The 27,073-nt window shown below is 45.2% G+C and overlaps 1 protein-coding gene across 2 annotated transcripts in view; it reads left to right on the top strand.

Annotated features, from left to right (window-relative positions):
* The window catches only part of AGBL1 (ATP/GTP binding protein like 1), a 391,687-nt gene that overhangs the window by 232,744 nt on the left and 131,870 nt on the right, over positions 1-27,073 (top strand). For both annotated transcript variants that reach the window (XM_026648344.2, XM_026648345.2), the window contains one exon: positions 6,124-6,300. In XM_026648344.2, the coding sequence (XP_026504129.1) occupies positions 6,124-6,300 (177 nt within the window). The remainder of the gene's footprint in view (positions 1-6,123; positions 6,301-27,073) is intronic.

Raw genomic sequence — 27,073 nt, 5'->3', positions numbered from 1 at the left:
TGCCTTCCCAGCCTGGGACTTCAGTGCCCTGCCTGGTTTGAGCCAGACCCAGGTCTGAACCACGTCCCCTAACAGCTGTAGGCTTAATTGAAAGCAGGTTAAGAAGTGTTCCTGTCTTTAACACTCAGATGAGACTACTTCTGCCCTGATTTCCCTGTCAGCTTGGGACTCCAGCACCCTGTCTTGTTGAGCCAGACACGCCAGTCTGCTCCAACACAGACCCAGGGTCTGAACCATGTGCCCCAAAGCTGCAGACTTAACTGAGAGCAACTTAAGAAGTGTTCCTGTCTTTAACACTCAGATGCCCAACTCCCAATGGGGTACAAACCCCAAATAAATCCGTTTTACCCTGTATAAAGCTTATACAGGGTAAACTCATAAATTGTTCACCCTCTATAACACTGATAGAGAGATATGCACAGCTGTTTCCCCCCCACAAGGTATTAATACATACTCTGGGTTAATTAATAAGTAAAAAGTGATTTTATTAAATACAGAAAGTAGGATTGAAGTGGTTCCAAGTAATAGCAGACAGAACAAAGTGAATTACCAAGCAAAATAAAATAAAACACACAAGTCTAAGCCTAGTACAGTAATAAAATCTCACCCTCAGAGATGTTTCAAATACGTTTCTTTCACAGACTGGATGCCTTCCTAGTCTGGGTACAATCCTTTCCCCTGGTACGGTCCTTGTTCTGGCTCAGGGGGTAGCTAGGGGATTTCTCATGACTGCAGCCCATTTGTTCTGTTCCACCCACTTATATATCTTTTGCATAAGGCGGGAATCCTTTGTCCCTCTCTGGGTTCCCACCCCCTCCTTCTCAATGGAAAAGCACCAGGTTAAAGATGGATTCCAGTTCAAGTGACATGATCACATGTCACTGTAAGGGTATGTCTACACTACGAGAGTAGTTCGATTTTACTTAAATCGAATATGTGGAATCGATATTACAAAGTCGAACGTGTGTGTCCACACTAAGGACAGTAATTCGACTTTGTGAGTCCACACTAACGGGGCAAGCGTCGACATTGGAAGCGGTGCACTGTGGGCAGCTATCCCACAGTTCCCGCAGTCCCCGCTGCCCATTGGAATTCTGGGTCGAGCCGCCAATGCCTTCTGGGTAAAAAAAATGTGTCGAGGGTGGTTTTGGGTAACTGTCGTCATCCAACTGTCACTCCCGCCCTCCCTCCCTGAAAGGGCCGGCGGGAAATCAGTTCGCGCACTTTTCTGGTCAGTGACAGCGCGGATGCCACAGCACTGCGAGCATGGAGCCCGCTGCGACCATCGCTGCAGTTATGGCTGTTGTCAACACCTCGCACCTTATCATCCACCTCTCCCAGAGGCAGATGCTGAGAAATCGGGCGAGGAGGCTACGGCAGCGCGGTGAGGACCTGAAGTCTGAGAGTGGCACAGACCTGTCACAAAGCACGGGACCCCGCGCCGAGGACATCATGGTGGCAATGGGTCATGTTGATGTTGTGGAACGGCGATTCTGGGCCCGGGAAACAAGCACGGACTGGTGGGACCGCATAGTGCTGCAGGTCTGGGATGAATCACAGTGACTGCGAAACTTTCGCATGCGGAAGGGGACTTTCATGGAACTTTGTGAGTTGCTGTCCCCTGCCCTGAAGCGCAAGGACACCCGGATGCGAGCAGCCCTGACTGTCCAGAAGCGAGTGGCCATAGCCCTCTGGAAGCTTGCAATGCCGGACAGCTGCCGGTCAGTCGCGAACCACTTTGGCGTGGGCAAATCTACTGTGGGGGTTGTTGTCATGCAAGTAGCCAACGCAATCATTGAGCTACTGCTCTCAAAGGTAGTGACCCTGGGAAACGCGCAGGTCATCATAGATGGCTTCGCCGCGATGGGATTCCCAAACTGCGGTTGGGTTATAGATGGAACTCACATCCCTATCCTGGGACCGGACCACCAGGCCGGCCAGTACATTAACCGAAAGGGCTACTTTTCAATGGTGCTGCAAGCACTGGTGGACCATAGGGGACGTTTTACAAACATCAACGTCGGATGGCCGGGCAAGGTTAATGACGCTCGTGTTTTCAGGAACTCTGGTCTGTTTAGACGGCTGCAGGAAGGTATTTACTTCCCGGACCACAAAATAACTCTTGGGGATGTGGAGATGCCTATAGTCATCCTCGGGGACCCAGCCTACCCGCTAATGCCCTGGCTCATGAAGCCCTATACTGGCGCCCTGGACACTGAAAAAGAACTCTTCAACTACCGTCTGAGCAAGTGCAGAATGGTGGTGGAGTGTGCTTTTGGACGTCTCAAGGGGAGATGGAGAAGCTTACTGACTCGCTGTGATCTCAGTGAAACCAATATCCCCATTGTTATTGCAGCTTGCTGTGTGCTCCACAATCTCTGTGAGAGCAAGGGGGAGACCTTTATGGCGGGGTGGGAGGTTGAGGCAAATAGCCTGGCTGCTGATTACGCCCAGCCAGACAGCCGGGCAATTAGAAGAGCCCAGAGGGATGTGCTGTGCATCCGGGAGGCTTTGAAAGCTAGGTTCCTGAGTGAGCAGGGTAACCTGTGACTATTAAGTTTGTTTACAGAGAAGCTGAACCTGCCCCCGTTTCTTTACCCGGTAAATGTTCACTATCCTCTCCAGTTACATACCCCGTTCAGCCCGTTCACCCCCTTCCAACACACGTTTAAAAATAAAATCACTTGAATTTTGTTAATGAACACCGTTTTCTTTATTACCGTTTTCGCGGGAAAGTGTTGAACCTGGGACGCAGACTGTGGTGGGGAGCGGGTGTAGTGTAGTGATGCAAAGGACGCTTCTAAACTCCAGGAATGACAGGCTCCGCACTGGTGGACTGGTTGTTTCAACGGAGCCTGCCACCCCTCCTGTTCGGGACTCCGTGTGTGGGGGCTATGTGACTTTGTGGCAGGGGGAGGATGGTTACAGATCCCCTGCTGTGTGGCTCTGTGATCCAGGATAAGGACTGCTGCATAAGATCTCTAACCGCCCTCCCCCGCCACAAAGTCACATAGCCCCCCCACACACAGAACATGAAAACCACCTCCCAGACTGACCAGGGTCACTAGTGACTGCACTGTGTATGTGCCCTGCTGCTGAACCTGCCCCCGCCTCTGTACCCTGGTAAAGTTGACTGTCCTGTCCAATTACCAACCCCCTTCCCCCCCTTCAGACAGACTCTCCTCTAAAAGAACATGATGAAAACAGTAATTAACAGAAACGTATTTTTTATTAGCAACTACACATGAAACTGGGGGATGAAACTTGGACGGGGGCTTGGGTGAGGCGGGAAGGAAAGGACTTATCAAATTTTGGGGAATGAGAGCCTTCTGGTACTTGAGCAGTCTGCAGGGGTGGAGTGAGAGTTTTCACGGACTCTGCCGCCCCTCCTTCTTGGGACTTTGGGTGAGGGGGGTATGGGACTTTGTGGCGGGGGAGGGCGGTTAGAGATAGACTGCAGCGGGGCTCTGTCCTCCTGCCTCCGGTCCTGCAGAACATCCACAAGGCGCCGGAGCGTGTCCGTTTGCTCCCTCATTAGTCCAAGCAGCGTTTGAGTCGCCTGCTGGTCATCCTGCTGCCACCTCTCCTCCCGTTCCATGTGTGATCGGTGCATTTGGGACAAGTTCTCCCTCCACTGGGTCTGCTGGGCTGCCTGGGCTCGGGAGCAGCCCATAAGTTCCGAGAACATGTCCTCCCGTGTCCTCTTCTTCCTATGCCTAATCTGCGCTAGCCTCTGGGAGTGTGATGCCAGGGTAGGTCGGGAGACAGTCGCAGCTGTGGGATGGGAAAAAGGGAGTGAATTCCTCGGAAAGATAAATTTTGTTGTGAACAAAGAACATAGTCTTTCTCTGTGAACAAGACCATGCACAGCACCTATCACATGCGCACTCAGGACAAGGTCGAATTTTTGGCCTTCGCATTCAGTGCCTGGGGTCTTGCAGTGCAGATCAGAGAAGCGGGGCAGGACACCGGAATTTGTGTAGCAGGCCGACATGGTAAGCCGTAGACTTGTGGCTGCTTAAAACTTTAATAATAGCACTGGCCTCCTTTCACGTTCAAAGCAATGCCAGTCCCTGCTGCCAGCAATCCGGCAAGCATGAACTCTGCCCCTGTCCCACCCCCTCGCGGCTGTCCCAGGGAAAGATCCCTGTATGCTGCCCCTCTCCCGCCTCCACCGCGTGGCTGTAAACCGCTGGTTACAGTTCTGTAAAGGAACAGGCAAGCAGTCCCAATACTAACATTCCCCTACCTAATTTAAAGCAGGTCACCATGAGCGACATCACTCTGATGAGGATTTCAGAGACGGAGAAAGAAAGGATGCTTCGGGAAAGCCTGCAAAGACCAGGGCCGTATGCTGCCATGCTCTGCAAGGCAATGATACCCGAGTACTTGCTTGTCTCCTGGCGCGGAAACGATTCGTACTACGGAGGACCCAATAAGGCCGCTCTCCCAAGGAACCTCATGCAAAGGCTTTCCAATTACCTCCAGGAGAGCTTCGTGGAGATGTCCCTGGAGGATTTCAGCTCTATCCCCGGACATATAGACCGGATTTTACTGTAGCTGCACTGGCAGGGACTAAACAGTAGAGCGGCTAGGGCAGAACAATCATGCTAAACCGGACATTGTTAGATTTTTTTTCAGTAGTTGCACTGCCAAGGACTGAAACGTTAAGCGCCTAGGGCAAACTAATCATGAAAAACCCATTGTTAATATTCCTGTTCTGTTAAAAATAAATGTTTACATGTTTAAAACACTTACTGACTGATCCTTCCCCTGATTCTGTGTCCGGGTTAACGCCTGGGGACGGTTGGTAGGGGATCTCTGTAAGGGTGATGAAGAGATCCTGGCTGTCGGGGAAATCAGCGTTGTAAGCGCTGTTGACTGCCTCGTCCTCCTCATCTCCTTCCTCATCTTCCCCGTCCGCTAACATGTCAGAGGAAGCGGCCGTCGACAATATCCCATCCTCAGAGTCCACGGTCAGTGGTGGGGTAGTGGTGGCGGCCGCACCTAGGATGGAATGCAGTGCCTCGTAGAAACGGGATGTCTGGGGCTGGGATCCGGAGCATCCGTTTGCCTCTTTGGTCTTCTGGTAGCCTTGTCTCAGCTCCTTGATTTTCACGCAGCACTGCGTTGCATCCCGGCTGTATCCTCTCTCTGCCATGGCTTTAGAGATCTTCTCGTAGATCTTTGCATTCCGTCTTTTCGATCGCAGCTCGGAAAGCACGGACTCATCGCCCCACACAGCGATCAGATCCAAGACTTCCCGATCAGTCCATGCTGGGGCCCTCTTTCTATTCTGAGATTGCATGGCCATCTCTGCTGGAGAGCTCTGCATCATTGCCAGTGCTGCTGAGCTCGCCACGATGTCCAAACAGGAAATGAGATTCAAACTGCCCAGACAGGAAAAGGAATTCAAATTTTCCCAGGGGCTTTTCCTGTGTGGCTGGTCAGAGCATCCGAGCTCGGACTGCTGTCCAGAGCGTCAACAGAGTGGTGCACTGTGGCATAGCTCCCGGAGCTATTACCGTCGATTTCCATCCACACCTAGCCTAATTCGACATGGCCATGTCGAATTTAGCGCTACTCCCCTCGTTGGGGAGGAGTACAGAAGTCGAATTTAAGAGACCTCTATGTCGAACTAAATAGCTTCGTGGTGTGGACGGGTGCAGAGTTAATTCGATGTAACGGTGCTAAATTCGACATAAACTCCTAGTGTAGACCAGGCCTAAGACTTCATTACCCACTTGCCAGCACACACGTATACAGGAAGACTTACAAGTAAAACAGAGCCATCTACAGTCAATTGTCCTGGTTGATGGGAGCCAACCAGATTCCAAACCACCATTAATGGCCCACACTTTGCATAATTACAATAGGCCCTCAGAGTTATATTTCATATTTCTAGTTTCTGATACAAGAGTGATACATTTATACAAATAGGATGACCACACTCAGTAGATTATTAGCTTTGTAATGATACCTTACAAGAGACCTTTTGCATGAAGCTTATTTTAGTTACATTATGTTCACACTCATCAGCATACTTTCATAAAATCATATAGAGTGCAACGTCACACACTATCTAATTCATGTTCTTATTCTTGTTTGATTCTTTTTTTGCAGACCCTACCAAAAATCCTGGATAAAGTGGCACCTGCATTTGTCATGAGCAGCTGTAGCTTCCTGGTGGAGAAGTCCCGTGAATCGACAGCACGGGTAGTAGTGTGGCGAGAGATTGGTGTGTTGAGGAGCTACACGATGGAGAACACCTACTGTGGCTGCAGCCATGGGCTCTACAAGGTGAGTACCTATGTCTGAGAGCCCATTCTCATCCTCTCTTCTCTTACGGAGCTCACTTAGACTTGCAGTGCAGGGATGAGCAGTTGTGTAATGGTGGGATACTGTTTTACTGCTCAGGAGCCTTTGCCTTCCTGAGCCCTTCAGTGGAATGAACTCTGAAACATTTTGCTATAATTTCTTGCCACTGCTCCTGAGAGTAGAATTGCCTCCAAGTTTGTACTATAATATTCCCATCAGACCTCAGTCTGCTGCCTACAGTGATACAATAGTCATAGTGTATCTCCTATTTTGCAGCCTCATTCAACAGTGAGGGACACCAGGCCTGATTCTTATCATTTACCCTAGTGTAAATCAGGACTTGTTCCATGAAGGCTGTGGAGTTACAGTGGTGTAAAACTACTGTCAGTGAGCCTGGTTCTCCTCTCACACAATAAATGTTTCCTTGGTTTTATGAACAAAGAGGGGTCTCCTTCTAATTTAACTAAACCAAATCTATTCTGTCCGCCAGAAGCTATATTAAGGGCAATCAGGTGTTCCAGAGAGATGTATGCTGCCTCTCCTTATTAAACTTTGCGACCTGATACAAAGCTCCATTTACAGCAGTTGTAAGCCTGCATAACTCCATTCGCGGCATGAGACTGGTATAATGGAGTTCTGAATCAGGCGCTGTGGCGCCAGTGGTTAGCATGATGTGATTGGAATGATTTGACATCTCTGTGCTATGTATTATAATCTTATTGTTGGCAAGGGATTCCTACCAAACCAGTGGGAAATAAAGCCATCATATAAATCATGAGACATTCTCAACTATATTATTAATGACACCCACAGCTACAGGGGGAAATGTATACTCTGCTGCTTGCTCTGTGCTTACACCCTGCAGGTGTCGTCGAAATAAAAGACCCGGAGACAGTGGGCTCTGTCAAGGGCAACTGATGGGCTGATTGTTTTAGTTTACTGTGAGCCTCCCTAACTCAGGGAACACCAACTGTTTTCCCTGCCACAGTCTGTAATGACTCTTTGTACTTGCTGAAGAAACTCTCTGCATCCAAAACAAAACGTGCAACCTTTGAGTTTGTTCCTAGAGTACAGACATCAGCATCCACTATCCAATAGCTGTAAGATGAAAGAGCATTCTGGGTAATATTATGCAAATGAGAACACTGGACTTGTTCTTGACACACATGGAGACATTTTTGTTTAGCACTAGACACACTGTAATGAACTCACCCTGATCATGTCAGGCCCATGCGAATACCCAGGGCTTGGTCTTATAAAGATATTTCCTCTGGGATACCTCAAGAAAACCGCAGCTTGCTGCAGGTCTGGCAGGAAGTGGTGGGGTTGGGTCAGTCAGGGGTGCTCTTCTGTCTGAACCGGTATTGCTCTAATCTCGCAACATGGGGCTCAAAGGAGTGCTATACCAGAGGAAGTAGTGTTACTGATTCAGTAGGGAGACTTTTCTTTCTAAGTCAATACTGACTGTAGTCCCAAACAGCGTGAAGGGGGTACTCATGTTGGAGGTGCTATGTGTTTTGAAGGAGACACACATGCTCTGACTACTTGTGGCTGTTAAAAATCTTGTGGCATTTTTAACAAGACTAAGGTTATTAACCCCAGTAATTATACTCTGCTGATCTGAGCTCTCCGTTCAGTGTCAAATGGTGAATTCTTCCTCTCCCAAAACAAATAGGGAGTGTTGCTAGGGCAGAATGGCTGCCATGTTTCAACCTATTTCTGTCAGAGGGGGTCAGTGCCCCTATATGCAGAGTGTTAATAAAGCAATTAGGGGTCCTAAAGGTCCTTCAAGATAATTACTAATTAATGTATTTATAGTAATACATTGCAAATTACTCTCTGAGCAAAGGATCTCAAGGATTTTGCAAACCTTATACACTAATCACTTTGCCCTCCAGTTAAGTGTAGCCAGGAGGAACTCAGCAGCTGCTTTAACAGTACGTAAGCATATAAAAGTCCAGGGCAGGAAGTGAAGAAATAATTGCAAAGAGAATTTAAGGAAAGAGAATATAATTACCCAGATTGGCCAGAGCAGCACAACTGATACCTCCTTCTCCTGAGAAAAGTGCTAATGGATTTTTAATAAGCACCAGAGAGCAGAATTTTCGTCCTACATTTTATCCAAAAAGACAGTGGGTGGAATCCTGACTCCAGGATGCCAAAACTCCTGTTGATTTCAGTGGGGCCAGGATTTCACCCAAATACCTCTAGCAATGCAGTGTGCCCTAGCACCGTGCTGGGGTATCAGACTCAGGATCATTATCCACTGAATCACTATGCTTACCGGCTATATCACCTAGGTGTTCCTTGACCCAACACTGCTTAGTTTGTGAGGTCCGATATGATCACAACTTGAGGTGGTAGAACAGTAATGTGAAAAGCCCTGTAAAAATGATTTATTCAGGGAATAGCTTCAGTGCATTTCTGTTGTTTTCTCAATGCCTCTTCTCTATTTTGGAGGTCTTAAGGGATACACAGAAATACCCCGTGTTGCAGGACCTGGACTTTCTTTAACCATCCTTTGAAGTATATGAAATGCATCTCTGTTTTTCCCTCTGTTTTTTTCCCCTTATCCTCACGCTCATCACTGAGCAACTGAGCAGAACTGTAGGCAGCCAGCAGGGAAATCGGAGTAATTTTACATGTGGGCGCCTGTTGCAGGAGAGGGAATCAAATCCACGTTTTTTGTGACCCATAAGGAAGTCTATGAGCTATAAAGCAGGATAGAAATTTCCGTTCTGAACATATTGCAAATGATTTCTGTATGTTGGAAAGCTCAGTCCCAGTTGGATCATGAGGTTATTATTCTAAGGTCATCTTTCCATTTTTTGTTTATCATTACCATTTATCCCAAAGACAGAGGACTCTTAAATATGCCCACGGGGGTATTTCTTCCTTCCATCATACGAATATAAATATTTTTGCAGTTTCTCAGGTTAAGGCAGCTTTAAAGTAGTTCCAATCATTTCTCCCCCAGTACTCTAAGTGCCTGATTTGTTAGAATTGAAATGATGTATCATTTCTTACACTGACATTTATTTTGGAGCTGCGTAAAAGATCATAAGCTATTACCTTCAAATAACTGATATCAATAGGAGATTTCCCCTTCTATTTAGGAATCTTTAACTAGGGTACTACTTTTTTTGTTCTTTTGGATTTGGGTTCCTAGGAGAATATTCTCAACATGGTAAGCCAAAGATTTCATTGCATAGTTCCATGTAACACCCAAGTCCCACCCACCAAAGACTCTCTCATTAGAATCTGATACTCCTGAAGCTCTTGGGTATACATCATTTTTATAGGGCCATATTTTTCAAGAGGCTGCAATTGAGATACTGGTTCTGGGGCTGCAGTTGTGGACCCTCCAGCTCCCGTGTGTGAAAATGACACAATTTAGAGAGGTACCTGATTTGCGGGTGTAATCTGTCAGTTAGGCCTGGTCTACACTGGGGGAGGGGGGGTTCGATGTAAGATACGCAACTTCAGTTACGGGAATAGCGTAGCTGAAGTCAACGTATCTTATTTCAACTTACCTCCCGTCCTCACTGCGCGGGATCGACGGCCACAGCTCCCCTGTTGACTCCGCTACCGCCGCTCGCCCTGGTGGAGTTCCGGAGTCGATGGGAGCATGTTCGGGGATCGATATATCGCGTCTAGACGAGATGCGATATATAGATCCCTGATAGATTGATCGCTACCCGCCAATCCGGTGGGTAGTCTGGACATACCCTTAGATATCTGCCTGTGACCTCTGCTCTCAATTAACAGTATCTGCAGTTTTGCACCCACATTTGATTATAATTAGAATCTGTTTTTTAAACCATATGACAGCAACCCCCTACAATTATAGCCATAAACTTACCTAGACAAACAGGCCCTTTGATTTTTTTTTATGCTTTACTTATATAGCTTCTTAATGCACTTTACAAACAGCAACTAAGTCTTCCACCACCCCATTTTACCAAGAGGGAAACTGAGGCTCAGATGACTGAAGACACTTGCCTGTGGCCATATCAGTAAGTTTTTGGCTGCCAGTCTCCCCATCTAACCAATAACCCATGCTTCCTTCCCCGTTGCAAACAATAGGGCAACACATTCTGCTCTCTTTGTTTATGCAACTAGTCCCTTTGCCCACTGTGCCCACTAACTTAGTCTGTGTAGTTACATAGAGAGCTACTAGGGAGCTAATAAAGGATTGGGCAAGAACAAAAAAGCCCTTCTAGATGCCATTAAAAAAAGCTGCCCTAAGCTGCCCGTCAGTGGTAGGTGTGTCCTGTGACATCACTGTGGAGGAGGTCTGAATTAAAATTAAACCCAGTACTTCCTGGTAGTGAGTCCAGCCAGAAAGAGTTTTCAGGGAATGTTGCCTAGCTTGCATTTAAATTTACAACCCCCCATTTTAGAAATGGTTCATTGTGTCAAAAATAAGAAAGGTGTTTGGCACTTGTGATATTCTAATAAGAATCAAGAGTGACCCCAACCTCATTTAAAAGTCATTTGACTTCAAAAGGCTGGGAATAGAAAAGATGGTTTATCTCTGTTGAATCGCTCTGTCTCTGTGATCAATGGAAATGCAATAAGCCAGTCGCCCTTAAGGAAGAGAAACATAAAACCAAAGAAACTATTGATCTTATCTGAGATTTTATTCAACCTAAGGAAGATGAAGAAAAAGCCAAACCCCAACTCATTCTCATTTCATCTAGATTGCCTGATGGAGTCTCATAGGAACAGTGTCTCTATCATAAAGTGTTGCTAAAAAAAGGAGTAATGGATTTCAATGGGGAATTCTCCCTCCCACTCCTACCTCTTTAGAAACCCTATGGTCGAAAGAGAAAAACAATCAGAAAATTGAAGAAGCTCATAAGTTCATTGCCTCTGCGAAGGCTGAGTGTTTGGTGAGCTGGTGGACTAAATCAAACAGTTTTCCAGCCCACCAAATGGGTTTTATTGCAACAACCTCTCAGATATTCAGTTTGTTGAGACCATCTTTTGTTTGTGTGAAAATGAATTCTGTGTGGCACCTTTTAAAGAAGTTTTACCCATTCTGACTAATTTAGTCTCCAGTGAGCTATCTTTTGATACTTACACAAGTTTCTCATGGGTTTCATTTCCTGCCCTTGTATATAATATAACTTTGCCATGACCATCCAGTACCAGGCTATTCAATACCATGCCATATAGTATCATATCACAGTTTTTTATACCATCCTGTTCTGTTCCATGCCATACCATACTGGAGAATATTTAGTACTGTACTGTACCATACTGTGTTAGTCAGTTCCATACTATGCTGTATATAGGACTGGAAGGGACTTCCTGGGTCACTGTGTCCAGTCCTCTGCTATTGCAGGCAGTGCTCTTAGATAATCAAGTTCATAAATTTATTAAGCTCCATGTTAAAATTAATAAGGTTGTTTGCCCCACTTCTATTGGAAAGCAGTCATAGAACCACACTTTTCTGATGTTTGGAAACTTTCTTCTAATTTCCAGCCTAAATTTACTCATAGTCAGTTTATACTCATTCATTCTTGAGCCAGTATTGTTCTTTAGCTTAAATAACTCTTCTCCATCCGCAGTTTTCAGCCCTGTGGTGTATTTAGAGAGAGCAACCATATCCCTGCTAACCCTTCATTTTGCTAGGCTAAACAAGCCAAGCTCTTAAAGTAAGTCTATACTGCATGCTCCTTTCGGCAGCAGGTAGAATATACTGCACGCCCCCCCTAAGCATAGGTATAAATAGCAGTGTAGATTGTGAGGCACTGTTTAGGCAAGTAAAGAAACTCCTAAACCCTGCGGGTATGTACCCTACAGGGCTCGCTACATGCCCACAGTGCCTCCCCTTCTGCACTGCTATTTTTATCCCACTGCCTTCCTGCTGCTGGAGTCTTTCCCTGCTCCAAGGAGCTCCTGGAGCCTCCTCCCTCCCCTTGCTGGAGTCTTTCCCTGAGGTGGGGAAAGCTCTGGTAACTCCACATAGCTCTCAGCTGCAACGGGAAAGGCTCCGGCAGTTGCCTGTGTTTGGGAAAGGCTCCAGCCGTTGACCGCTGCTGAACCTTTCTCCTCTGCCTCCCCCCTGCCAGAGCCTTTCACTGACATGTGTAGCTACACACCACAGTGAGGACACAGCATCTACATGTCACCACAAGACATATCCTCATATCCTACGTGTCTCCACAAGAGGTGTGCAACATAGATGTAGCCTTAGGGCTAGTCCAGGGGTAGGCAACCTATGGCACGCGTGTCGAAGGTGGCACGCGAGCTGATTTTCAGTGGCACTCACACTGCCCGGGTCCTGGCCACCGGTCCGGTGGGCTCTGCATTTTAATTTAATTTTAAATGAAGCTTCTTAAACATTTTAAAAACCTTATTTACTTTACATACAACAATCATTTAGTTATACATTATAGACTTATAGAAAGAGACCTTCTAAAAATGTTAAAATATATTACTGGCACGCAAAACCTTAAATTAGAGTGAATAAATGAAGACTCGGCACACCACTTCTGAAAGGTTGCCAACCCCTGGGCTAGTCTATGCTAGAAACGCTACAGTGGCGCAGCTGCAGCATGTCTGTGAAGACGCTCTGCCAGCGGGAGAGAGTTCTCCCATCGGCATAATAAAACCACCTCAGCAAGAGCCGATAGCTATGTAGGCGGGAGAAGCTCTCCCACCGACATAGCGCTGTCCACACTGGCGCTTAGGTCGGTGTAACTTACATTGCTCACACCCCTGAACAACATGAATTATACTGACATAAGTGGTACTGTTTACAGACCCTTTAGTCTCCTCTCATCAGATATGTTCTCCATTCCTCTGATCATGCTAGTAGCCCTTCTCTGCTCCTGTCCTGCATTATATTATTCAGTACCATACTGTATCATACCATACTATTCAATTCGTATTCTGCCCTGTATTTTTCGGCTCCATCCCATGCTACACCTTGGCTTACCATTCTGTACCGCACCATGCTTTCAGTATCTTGCCATGCTGGTACAGAATTTTGCCCGGCATGTGTAAATGATGGAGGAAATAAATCATTAAGGAAATAGATTTTAGCCTCGTACTACAAAGGGCTTATTATAAACAACAGGGAGTAACAAAGATGAGTTGTAAAATGATTACAGATACCTTGACAGTGCCCTTTGAAGTGGATTTTACTGGTGATATAGATCGTTCTTTGAAGAGAGCCTTTGGGAGTGGAGAGGGAAACAGTTTTTGCTGCCCAATCTAATGCTTCTAACTTGGAGAAATTGAACAGTCCTGATTTTCTCATCAGACTTGAGTGGAAGAGGGAATAACCACCACTTCCCGGACGACTTTGGGTACAAGGATAGCAGTATCAGGCAGAGTGCTAACAGACAAGCGCTCGAGACTTTGTTGACAATCCTTCAAAAGCTCTCTGTCAAAACTAAGATCCATCAGAGACCCAACATTTCCATCACACAGTCTTTCACTATAATAATGTTAGTCGCTCAGCTCACTGGGTGAAGTCATGAAGCCAAGTATGGTGGGTGAGCTGCGAGGAACGTTTTAGGGTAAAAAGGGGTTTAAAAGACTCCGATCCTGATTCTCCACTTCTCTGCACTGGGTGAAGTCATTTACACTGGTGCAAAGTGGGGGGTAAAAGGCTACTGAATCAGAATAGTAGTGGTTTTCCCTTGCTTTGCATGGTTGTAAATAACTACCCAGGGTGCTGGCCAATATAGAATCAGGCTACAATAATTAGCAAAAAGTAAAAGCAACTGGAAAGCTCAGCATACCTTGGTTAAACCCTGGGAGTCTTCAGAAGTTACAAATGGCAAGCATCCCTGCTCACAATGACACCAGGAGCCACGCACGGTGTGTACCATTGGCAGGGCTGAATTAAGGCATAGGCAACCATGGCACGTGCCTAGGGCCCAGTTCATGGTGAGGAGGGGCAACCTGAGCTCTCGCTGGTCTGCTTCAGGAGCCGGCCTTGTGGCTGTGGCGAGGAGGAGCAGCACTGGTCACCCCCTGAACACTCAGGTTTGGCCCTACTGCCCCGCCTTCATGATGGGGGAGGGGCCTGTGAGGCCAAACTTCAGTGACTGCCATTCACACAGGTTTGGCCCCATGGCCCTTCCCCCATCACGATGAAGGGACTGCCGGGCCAAACGTTAATAGGCAGTGGGGCAGCCAGTGCTGCTGCTCCTTGCCACTGCTGTCCGGCTGGCACGGGCACCAGGGCTTCCCGATCAGAGGCCTGGCCAGCCTTTTCTGTGACTTGTGTCAATTGAAATGTTTTAAGAAAGTATCATGCTGGTGAAGTACCATGGGAATGTGGCAGAGTTATGGGAAGAGCATCATGATGAGTAGTTCTGCCCCTTCCCTCAGAGAGGGACTTCTTTCATGACGATTCTCCTTGTTTCTGCTTTTTTACGACCAGAGCTAGCCAAATGATTCATAATTAATAATTTGTTCAGTGAATGTTGCCATTTTTTTTTGCTTTGTGGGTCATCTGTGGGCAGCTCACAAAGTGTACCCATTATTTCAAATTACTCACTGCATAATTTCTGTGAGCAATTCTTGGTCTGATTGTTACAGGTATTTCATATTCAAAATTTGAGTTGCTTCGATAGGTCACATGGTTTTGTTTTTGTTCCCTGATTGGATGGACATTACTTTAGGCTTCTGGGTGCAGAAACTGGATTTATCCATTTGAAATCCTCTTTTTGCCAGTATCCTGCAATATTTGCCAAAAAATGTTGTTTCAGCAATGTTCATGCAACTAAATACCTTTGCTCAGTGTCTGTGGGAATGGGTGCAAAGAGAATGGGCTTGAAATCTTTAAAAATTCAAATGTACATTTTGAGGAAAATGTTGGCAATGTTCACACAGCTCTGTCTGTGACTGTACCTCAGTTCATATCACAGTTTACTTTTGTCTCCTAAAGCCTGTATTTATAGCAAGTAGGACTGTCAAGCGATTAAAAAATTTAATCGTGATTAGTGGCATGATTAATCACACAGTTAAACAGTAATAGAATACCATTTATTTAAATATTTTTTGACATTTTCTACATTTTCAAATAGATTGATTTTAATTACAACACAGAGTACAAAGTGTACAGTGCTTACTTTATATTAATTTTTATTACAAATATTTGTGCTGTAAAAAACAAAAAATAGTATTTTTCAATTCACTTCATACAAGTATTTTAGTGCAATCTCTTTATCATGAAAGTTGAACTTAGAAATGTAGAATTATGTATAAAAAAAACCTGCACTCAAAAACAAAACAATGTAAAACTTTAGAGCCTACAGGTCCACTCAGTCCTAGTTCTTGTTCAGCCAGTCACTCAGACAAACAAGTTTGTTTATATTTGCAGGAGATAATGCTGCCCGCTTCTTGGTTAGTGTCACCTGAAAGTGAGAACAGACGTTGGCACGGCACTGTTGTAACTGGTGTTGCAAGATATTTACGTGCCAGATGCGCTAAAGATTCATATATCCCATCATGCTTCAACCACCATGCCAGAGGACATGCGTCCATGCTGATGACAGACCGAAGCATGTTTACTTTCATCATCTGAGTCAGATGCCACCAGCAGAAGGTTGATTTTCTTTTTTGGTGGTTCAGGTTCTGTAGTTACCTCATCAGAGTGTTGCTTTTTTAAGACTTCTGAAAGCATGCTACACCCCTCCTCCCTCTCAGATTTTGGAAGGCACTTCAGATTCTTAAACTTTGGGTTGAGTGCTCTAGCTCTCTTTAGAAATTGCACATTGGTACCTTCTTTGCATTTTGTCAGTTCTGCAGTGGGAGTGTTCTTAAAATGAACAACATGTGCTGGGTCATCACCCGAGGCTGCTATATATAATATGAAATACATGGCAGAATGAGGGTAAAACAGAGCAGGAGACGTACTGTTCTTCCCCTAGGAGGTCAGTCAAAATATAATTAACACATTATTTTTTTAACGAGCGTCATTAGCATGGAAGCATGTCTTCTGGAATGGGAGCCGAAGCATGAAGGGGCATACAAATGTTTAGCATAACTGGCACATAAATACCTTGCAATGCTGACTACAAAAGTGCCATACAAATGCCTGTTCTCATTTTCAGGTGACATTGTAAATAAGAAGCCAGCAGCATTATTTCCTGTAAATGTAAACAAACCTGTTTGTTTACGCGATTGGCTGAATAAGAAGTAGGACTGAGTGGACTTGTAAGCTCTAAAGTTTTACATTGTTTTGTGTTTGAGTGCAGTTATGTAACAAGAAATCTACATTTGTAAATTGCACTTTCACGATAAAGAGATTACATTATAGTACTTGTATGAAGTGAATTGAAAAATACTATTTCTTTTGTTTATAATTTTTACAGTGCAAATATTTGTAATAAAAATAGTAACATAAAATGAGCACTGTACACTTTGTATTCTGTCTTGTAATTTAAATCAATATATTTGAAAATGTAGAAAAACATCCAAAAATAGTTAATAAATTTCAATTGGTATACAGTGCGATTAAAACTGTAATTAATCACGATTAATTTTTTGAGTTAATCCTATGAGTTAACTACAATTAATCAACAGCCCTAATAGTAAGTATGGGGGACTCAGAGGCATCTTTGAACCTTAAACTGCCAAAATGTCAACTAAAAAATTACACCCTCTACAGGGAAAAGCCTTAGTAAGCAGCTAGATCTTGAAGGTCTGCTAACTATGGGCTTCTTTCTTACCAATAGGAGAAGCAAATCCCAGAGCTGTGGGATTCCACAGAGATTGTCGTGACCCCAACAACCCCAGGATATCTGGGAATAGCCAGTGGGAGTATCCTGGAAGGTTTCAACTCCCATATTGGTGAACAAGGAGAGATGCCACTATGAGTCATGACCGAAACCACATAGGACTTAAATGGTTTCTTCATTGTCCACAATTCAATAATATTTACTAGATGTATTTCTAAGATGCTCATCACTGTTATGTCTGAGCACCCTTAATTTAAAAGTCTGTATATCTCAAGACAAAGAAATAAGACTCTCCATATTACTCCCCCACCCCCCGCAGATAACAACCTCTTATTTAGGAGAGATCATAATTGGGTGGTGTGTTTCTTCCAGGTTTCCCCTGGATATATTTTAGGAGAAGGCTCACAGAAAAAATATGTCTTGCATTACATTGCACCCTCCGTGCACAATAGTGATCTCTGGCATTAGTGTATTCCACCATCCCTTCTGCTGAGAACACTCTGCCCCATCCGCTGTGATTTTGAACCTGCACTGTCAACCTTAGATGTCCCCTCCAAGCCTATCCGTTCTGTGAATGAACCTGAAAACAGCAGTGCTTTCTTCTTGTGAGTTTGCCACTGTGAGAACAAATGGTCATTTTCCCAGGAGTGCCAAATATTTCTGATTTCTTCTGGGAAGTTAGTACAGGGAGTAGTTGCCTGTCAACTGCCAAGCAGTGGCCCATCTGTTGAAGTGTCCCAGGGATGCCTCCTTGAAATGCATTTTGGAGAAAGTCCTCCATTGGCACCTGCTGTGGTGGAATTCAGCTGTCACTCGATCCATCTGCTTCCTGTTCCCGCGTTGAAAGATTCAAGCGCTGGGGGACTGGGGGGGATGTACCATTGTGTTTGAGCTCAGTGCTACTGGGGGTGGAGTAGAATGATACCTAAAAGAGAAGGATGGCATCTTAGTCTTCCTTTCCCTCCCTCTCCCCAACATGCTTAGGAAACAAATAGAACCAAAAATTAGAACTGTCAGAAAACACGGGGCAAAAGTATTTGAATCTCTCTCCGTGGCAGTGTCCCAAAAACATGACATGCTTAAAAGTTCTAGACATTTATGTAAACAAAAGGAAACTGTTGATTCAAATTTGAATCAAGACTGAGGATATTTATTTTAAACTACATTTGAGTAGTTGAAAACCTGTCATTCATTCCTGATTTCATTTGTTGATTTCAGTGAAGTTACAGCCAGGATGACCTGACTGATGACCAAATATCTAGGAGAGACACTAGGTTTTATCCCTAGTCATGTACTACCAGAAATGGTTCCAGTAATCCATATTCAGTTAAATAGCATGGGAAAAACTGTGTGAAGGGGAGGTCCCAGTGGGTGGATTTAGTGGTCATCAAACTGAGGGATAGATGGCTCTGGTTAGAGCCAAGTACAGTGCGGGCAGGCTCTGGGCATGCTTCCCATACACCGCACTACCACTCTGCTTAAATATAACCTGCAACATACTCCTGTCCTGGGCTACCCACAACGATTGACCAGTGTACTTCACTCCCGATGTCTATCATCCTCTGGTGTTACAATTCCACACTCCCTTCTGCCAGTGCAGCTGAGTCCTGAGATGCTGCATCCCTGTATGGAGTGATCTGGCTTTACAGAGCAGAGCTGTGCAGTCATCATCAAATGATGGCCAAACTGTGGTTTCTGATATTCACAAGTAGCATAATGATTAGGCCAGTGTGTCTCAAACTGAGGATGCCGCTTGTGCAGGGAAAGCCCCTGGCGGGCCGGGCCGGTTTGTTTACCTGCCCCGTCTGCAGGTCCGGCCGATCGTGGCTCCCACTGGCCGCGGTTTGCTGCTCCAGGCCAATGGGAGCTGCGATCGGCCGGACGGGGGCAGGTAAACAAACCGGCCCGGCCCGCCAGGGGCTTTCCCTACACAAGCGGCGGCCCCAGTTTGAGAAACACTGGATTAGGCTGAAACCACTGCATTCAATTCTTGTTGGCTTGTTGCTATGTAACTATATGCTGTGACCCTCTTAGATTCCACAAAGCAAGATCAGGATCAGGGTATGGCTTCAAGTGGTGCTGATCCTATGATGGAACTCTTTCCTCTGAGTCAATACTAACATTAGCTTCCTGCTAAGGTCAGGGGTTAGAGTTAGTGAAGATGCTGAGGTGAGAATGGGATATAAAACTGCTGACCATTTGTGGTTCTAAATACCACACGGCCCTTGTTATAACAGTGGAGTATGTAACTGTGTAGTCCTGGCCAAATTCCAGTTTGGATAATTATAGTCTACCTGCAAAATTCCTTCTGCACTTTCAGTTGGATATGGGAGTGCTCCTCATAACCTACCCTATACTCTTTTGTAGTGTTGCTGCAGTTGGTGTAAGAACTCATGTGTTTTACTGCAGGAGTGACTGTATTTTACTGGTAAAGTGAATTCTTATTTACTCTGGACTTGCCTCAAAGAAGTATTGTGGGGCTTCATAAATGAATGCTTGCCAAGTGCTCTCTTCCCATAAACTGAACATGTGAACCCAGGTCCCCAAGGAAGCAGCAAAGGTCACCGCAGGTTTTGGAACAAACACAAATGACAGGGAACAGATACAATATCAGATGTTTCTTTGTTGAGCGTTGTGCAGCAGTAGCCGTAGCATTTGTTGGCTGTCTTTGAAATGATGTCTCTTCACTGGAATGACAGCACCTGAACAGATGCAGCAGGCATGCAGGACAGCCGTGGGTGTGGGTTTTGCAGATGGCCGGTGGCTGCCATTCCAACCCACAAGATGCAATAACAGCTGAGGAGAGGCTGCATTCACCTCCACAGCCTGTCTCTGGGTTTTCATGGGGCTAAATTCCACTGGGCCCCTGCCAGTCCAACTACTCAGGCTATGTCATTGGTTCTCAAACTGGGGCCGCCGCTTGTGCAGGGAAAGCCCCTGGCAGGCCAGGCCAGTTTGTTTACCTGCCGGGTCCGCAGGTCCGGCTGATCGCGACTCCTACTGGCCGCGGATTGCTGCTCCAGGCCAATGGGGGCTGCGGGAAGCGGCGGCCAGCACATCCCTTGGCCCGTGCTGCTTCCCGCAGCCCCCATTGGCCTGGAGAGGCCAGTGGGAGCCGCGATCGGCCGGACCTGCGGACCCGGCAGGTAAACAAACCAGCCCGGCCCGCCAGGGGCTTTTCCTACACAAGCGGCAGCCCCAGTTTGAGAACCACTGGGCTATGTGCTAGGACGGAGTGAATTTCATCCAAAGAGGGCAATCGGCAAGTAAGAGAACAGGGCTTTCGGCTCACATTGTGACATAGCACTGGGAAAAGAAGGTGAAGGGTCAAGGATGTCGATCAGTAGCACTTGAGGTCTAGACATTACTGGGTTTGCAGAATCCTCCCTCTCTGTTCCAAACTAAATGTTTTTAAAGGGTGGCTGTTAGCTAAGGCTGTAGAACAGACTCATTTAACTCTCTCTAAGTGGTCTCGGTGCCACATCTCAGAACACCACATCCAGGAGGTGTGTGGGTTACACAGTGCAATGTGTGTAAGGTCGGCATTCAGCACGAATGAAGATGCTCTGTTGTGAGGATTGACAATGCATGTTTATACTCCATTAATACCTAAGATGGGGGGAAGTGAATTACCCTGTCCTTGATTACTGCACTACCCTGGGGTAATACAAAGTAAAATCAGGTTACTAAATGGATCCAAGTTCAGGGTATGCGTCTGCAATGGCAAAGCACAGTCTAAAGTCAGGGACAGTATAAAGCAATCCTAGAACTAACCTATATGTAAAGCCCAAAGAAGTGGGGCGGGAGGGAAGAGGTTCTCATGTCATTCTATGCAACATACCTCAGCCTTCCAGTTTCCTGCTCCTTTAGAATAAAGATGCACATCATAAATGTGGGTGGAGTGGGGAGGACAGTCTGAAGTACAGAGTCAGACAAAAGCCTGGAAGGCAGCAGCCTCCTGGATCTTAGCCAGGACTCATTGTGGGACCTCAAGTCAGCCACTTGACCTTTCTGTGCCTCTTCTACTTAGTCAAGCTGGGAAATAGGATATAAATCAGGGCTTGGCTGAGAAGTGGATGCTGCATCTCAGCCCGGCTTTCGTGGGTAGAAATATGTTACGAAAAGGGAAAACAATGGTCCTGAACCACAAAGAGATACAAACTCAGCTGGCTCTGCCTTTTGGAGCCAACTTCAAAGCTCTCACTAAGTGTAATCTCAGGACCTCTGCTCCCCTTGCTTGCTAAGCAAAAGGCCTGACCCAACAGAGACCCCTTCAGTGGGAGCGGCACATCTTAAATCAGTTCCTTCATCTCCTCTGCTGATGTGTTCTTGGGTCTCGACCGGCCCCAAACTAGAGAATGAATCTCCCACCATATGATTAAATTACAGCACAATAAACAACGACTACAGGGATGAGATCACGATAGATCTGAATCTGCAGAGCTGGGAAGCCTCCAGTGCTGATGGGGTTCCAGCATGCCTGGCTGTAGTCAGAATAACGAAGCAGCATTCTCCCCCACGCTGATTGGAACAACTTTCTCAGCACTGCTGTCAGCCCCTCCTCTTTTGGAATCAACCTCTGGGCTCTCATTCCAGCAAATCCCTTCAACCTTCTGCTCCCCTTTGTCCAGTTAATGCTGTTACCATTTGCTAGTGGGCATTAGGCTGCAGGACATAGTGAGCCTTTTGTGGGCAGAGAGGTGGAGAGGGGCATTGCCTCCGCTCCTTCCTGCCCCTGAATCCCGGAAGATTTTCTTTTGAAGTTTTTGTGATTTTGGGGGGGCTAATTTTCACATCGAAACAAACAATACAAAATACAAAAAGCTAAACGACTTACAGCTTGTATATGTTACCAACTACTGCCCGTTTCCCAGGGATTGCAAATAAAGATATGCAATTATTCACCCTTACACCTTGTCCAAGCTGCAAGACTAGACAATACAAAACCCGGCACTGTTATGCAGACATTACATGTTAAAATGGGGATAACAAAACAAAAAAGACACGTACAAATAGGCAGAAAAGGGAAGGAGGGGACCGAGTGAGGGCCACCACAGGAAGAGGGAGGGAAAAAGTGGAGAGGACAGAAGGAATGGAAGTTTGGCATCATCTGAGGTATCTCAGCATTCTTTATCCAAATGTATGAATAAACAGGGCCCAAATTTCTTCAGATTCATATAATTGCTCTTTATGCTGATAAACTATTATTTCTGATGCTGCTAACTCAGACAGGTCTGAATGCTATTGCTCTGGTCATAAGCCTGCTCCTCCATTTTCATAAAATCATACACTTGGTCATCATAGTGGCCCTCACAAACCAAAGTCTTTGTGGCGGAGTTAAACCCAGCCTAGTAGGTACATAACCTAGGATATAATTTTCATCTGAGGTTGGGTTACTGAAGGCAAGCGCTGACTCCCTTTCGCACACGTTCACAAAGAACGCCAGACCAATGGAGTTCCTCTTTATTATCAAAGCATCCATAGTGAACACGGGCCTGGGTCGTTTATGAAGCATTTCCAAGGTTCCCAGTAGCTCTCTGGTAGTCTGAGGGCATCTGGACCAAATTGATACATTAGCAAATGTCACTTGTAAATACTGCCACTCCAATGAGAGAGTGGTGCTTTAGTGTTAGAAAAGAGACAAAGCCCACATCCTAGACTCATTGGGAAATCATGTGATGCCCTGGCTCAGCCAATTCTTCCAAATTATAGGCCCCCCCCCCAGTTTGCAAGTCTGGGTTACCCCAGATAGGTGATTTTGCATGACAGTGAGGATGAAATTGGTATCTCTTAGCTAGGATCGCTCAGTCCTTTCATGCAGCCACCACTGACGTCACCTTACTTTTCTCCATCGGACAAAAAGAGGCACCGGGCAGACCCACAGGGGGAATTGGATGCATTAACATCTGTTCTGTTTCCACCCATGTGGGCATATGGGTTTTAGCATGCTGGAACCAGTTTGGCATCAGTGACATGGTAAAAGGGATAATAGTAATTCTGTAGGCTTGGGAGCCCAAACTCCGCCTGGGCTGTATGGAGCTGGAGTTTTTTAAGTGATAGTTCTGAGCGTTGACCAAGGTTGCACAGAAAGGCTCTAACACAGGTAGATCACTTAGAATATAGAGAAGCGTAGGCAGAATATTCTTTTTTATTTTATTAACCCTTCTCCACAGGCTCAGTGAGAGAGGATGCCACCTATTTGTATCACTAGTTATTTGAGAGAGTACAGGATCTATATTTATCTTTACTAGTTTGTTAATGTTTCTTGGTACTTTTATACCTAGGTAGTTCATTGCATCATTTGCCTATGAACACCCCACTACATGACAACCGGGAGATTTCCAATAGTTCCGATTTTTCCCAATTTATTTTGTATAAGATGTTGCTCTGAATTTTTGAATTAGTGATAGGAGGGCTGGAATAGTGGTTTCTGATTTGGAGATAAACGAAGGGGCATCGTCTGTATATAATAACATCAATTAATACTCCATGGAACCAAGTTGTGTGCCTCAGATATCTGGATGAGCCAATATAGTTGTTGCCAGGGGCTCAAGAGCCAAATCAAAGGGTAGTGGAGACAGCAGGCACCCTTGCCTAGTGCTCCAGAATAAGCTGAACGTATCCGAGGTCATATTGTTTGTTCAGAGAAGTTTGGTGAGAATATCACAGTTGGATCCAAGAACTAAGTATGGGTCCAAATCCAAATTTTCGTAGGGTATAAAATTTATATGGCCAGCCCTCTCTATCGAAAGGCTTTGCACATGTAAGGCTAATATGACTTGTGGATCAGGGTTATCATATTTCATTCCTATAACATCAACAAGTTGTCAAGGGCTGTCAGAGCCATGATGGGCTCTGACAAACGTGACTTAATTTGGGTGTATGATAGTACCCCAAACTTTCACCAATCTCATTGCCAGAAATTTTGCTGTCATTTGGCATCACTATTAAAAGTGAAATTGGCCTGTAATTGGAGCATAGTGTGACCTCTCTTCCTGGTTTAGGAATAACTGATATTCGGGCTTCCCTCCTTTAGAAATGTATGTTAAACAATAATGTCTTTGCATCACTCTAAAGGCCTCTTCCCTCAGGCTCCTCCTTCCTGCCCTAGTTGATCGTTTACTGCAAGGGGTATTCTGCCTTTTAACATGGCAAGCTGGCCTCTGGGAAGAATGCATCAGGGATGGTCTTAGAGCAGAGCATGGAACTGGATCCCTAGAAGGTAGTACAAAGAGAGAGGTGGACATGGAAAGAGGGCTGAAGGGAGTCAGAAGTGCTGATGTTTAATACATTCTACTGATATGGAACAGGAAGGGCCACAGTTTATTGATCAAAACAAAAGGTTCCTTTCCATCTAGGGACTTAGCACCCAATCTCCCAACCTTGCAAGTATGAAAGACCAGGAGTTAAAGAGCAAATCCAGGTACCTTCTGCAGCACTGCAGACCACTAAGCATTAGGATACTTACATCCCCAGAAGAGTAAGAGTGTGTGAAGTGAATCCTGGTTCCTTGCATAAAAGGGGTCACTTAAAGCAGAAGATCCAGGAGGAAATGCATTCATGGCTCTGTGGAAGAGTAAATCTGTGACTTAGGAGAACAGAGATTGTGTTTTGCTGGGGAATAGGACAGGAGTTCACGGGGGATTATTAATTACTCATAACCAACATTTGCATGTGCAGTCATACAAAATCAATAAATGCTGTCACACTGACATGATTGAGGGGAAGAAACTGCTCTTAGATTTAAAAATGTTTCCCTGCAGTGCTGGGAGACCAGACTCATCAGAATTGTGCTAGCATGTAAAAAATAGAAAGTGAAACTGACTACCATTGGCTCATTGGGCTTCTCTGGGTGTAACTGAGGGCAGAATTTGGCCCTAAATGGGAAACTGACTATAATTCAATCTAATTTCACTGTCCAGACTGTTAGAACAAATGGAAAACCAACAGCATAAATGAAGTAATTTAGATTTTAAATATTACTTCAGTTTTACTAATGCAATGTGTTAGTAGTAACACAACTAACATGTGTCTCTGTGTGCATGCATATATATTATTTATGTGAGTGAAATTGTTTTCAAGCCTACTAGATCGGTTTGAATGGCATGACCTTGAATGTCATTGGGTTTGCATTCTGCTTAGGAGAGACTATTGGAAAGGTGTAAGGCCCAGAGAGGGGACAAACAAATTCTAATGGAAAAATTAACTGCTTTATTTTGATAGTGTCCCTTTAAATGTCCAAATATCATTTCACATCATCCTTTCAAGTTTCCTGTGGAATTACCACAGCTAGCTTTTTGATTTCTGACGTCTCTCTTGCTCATTAATCTGGCCCCGTGTGGATTTATTGTACAAATCTATTTGGCAGCTGAAAATTGCCCTTTGATGAAGCTTATAGTCTAATCATGAACTCCTCAGGCATGGGAAATAAGAATGGTGAGGTGGCGAAAACAGGGACTAAAGGAACAGCGTTCGTGTTTCACTCTGCCTGGATTTTAGAGGCATCTAAATTTCAAAGCATTTTCTACATATGATTTTCTGAGAGGATTGATTCCCCTCCTCTTAGGGATCTTAGAATTTGCCAGGCTGGATCACACCACTAGTCCATCTATCCAAGCATCCTGCTTCCTCCAGGGGCCAAATACCTGCTAGTTCAGAAGAAGTCAATACTGTCCATAATGCAACTGATTAATTTTGCTAAGACATGGGAGGGGAATAATCCTTCCTGTCCTTCCCGTCCACTTTGTGCCCTTCATTGTGAGGCTTGATCATCACTATCACAATTGTGGACTAATAAATTACAGGCATTGTTAGTGGCTGTGCAATGATCCTGCCCTTTTATAATCCTTTCAGAGGGTTGACCTTGTGGCCCCCTGCAGCAGTGAGTTCCAAAGGTTGGCGTACGCCGTGCAGTTAACTTTTATTTTTGCTCCTAGCCTGTACAACCAGACCTGGGTACTGAATTGCCAGCATTTTCTCTGTGTGAGTAAACCTGGAGTTCTCAAGGATGTTTATGGATTAGATCTGAGGTGAAAGGTCATTGTTTCTGCTGATGAATGTTTCTCTTGTCAGCAAAAACACCTCAAAATTCTCCATCATGATTCTGCTGCGTGAACAGTCACCATTTTAGCAAAATCACCATTTCTTCCCTTCTGTAGAACTGGTTCCTTTGCTTAAAAGAAAAACGTGAGGGAAATCAGAAATAGTTTCCCTTCCTCCTGAATGTTCGCATGGATGATACAGGCTGCACTGACAGTGGTGGAGATGAAAATGCTCTAGCTGAAGAGCAGATGAGCAAGGGCACTGGCAGTGTAGGTCCCTCCTCAACTCTCTCCTGCATGGATACTGAGCTCCTCTCTGTTCCCTCATGAAAGCAGGTCCACCCAGAACATAACTGAGGCACAGTGGAATTTGTGATAACTTTCGGCGATGTCAGTCTTAACAGATTTCTCCAGCTCCAGCTTTCTCCCAACTTAAGCAAAAGGGGAGGAAATGCTAGAGAGAGAGAGAGAGAGAGATCCTATTTCACATGACTTCTGATCAGAAAGCTGTGGGGAGCTGGTGCCTGATTCATATCCATTTATGGGGCATGGTTTCTCGTTTGGGTTAACTCCCCAGCCGTTCTTTCCATGTAGGCACTGTCAAGTCTGTCGAAGAAACTTCTTCCCTACTATCTTATTTTATTGAGCTGGGTCTTCTGACAGATGCAGCCTTCCTGTCTGTTTCTTTTTAAATTACACATAAAGAAATATATTAAAAGAACTTTAGTAAGGTTGCAAAGTCAATGACTTAAAAGTTAGGAAATGCCAGAATTAAGGTTGCCCATGTAATCGTAATTTAGCCCCCTTGTGCTTATGCGTTATCGTGAGGTCTTTAGTTACATGATCACGTCCTATTTTTCCCTGCCTCATTCAGTGCACAGAATGGATGGTTCTCACTGAATGAACAGCTATTCAATATTTTGTTTTCTCCTCATTGTTCATTGTGTAAGCCCATTCTTTATTTACTGCACCCTGCTCTGAAGACAGAATTATTAATTTTCTTAT

The sequence above is a fragment of the Terrapene carolina genome, unplaced genomic scaffold (assembly GCF_002925995.2).
Source record: "Terrapene carolina triunguis isolate 2854851 unplaced genomic scaffold, T_m_triunguis-2.0 Scaffold67, whole genome shotgun sequence".
Lineage (NCBI taxonomy): Eukaryota > Metazoa > Chordata > Testudines > Emydidae > Terrapene > Terrapene triunguis.
Note: the sequence above shows the minus strand (reverse complement) of the source record. Positions and strands in the feature narration are given on the sequence as shown.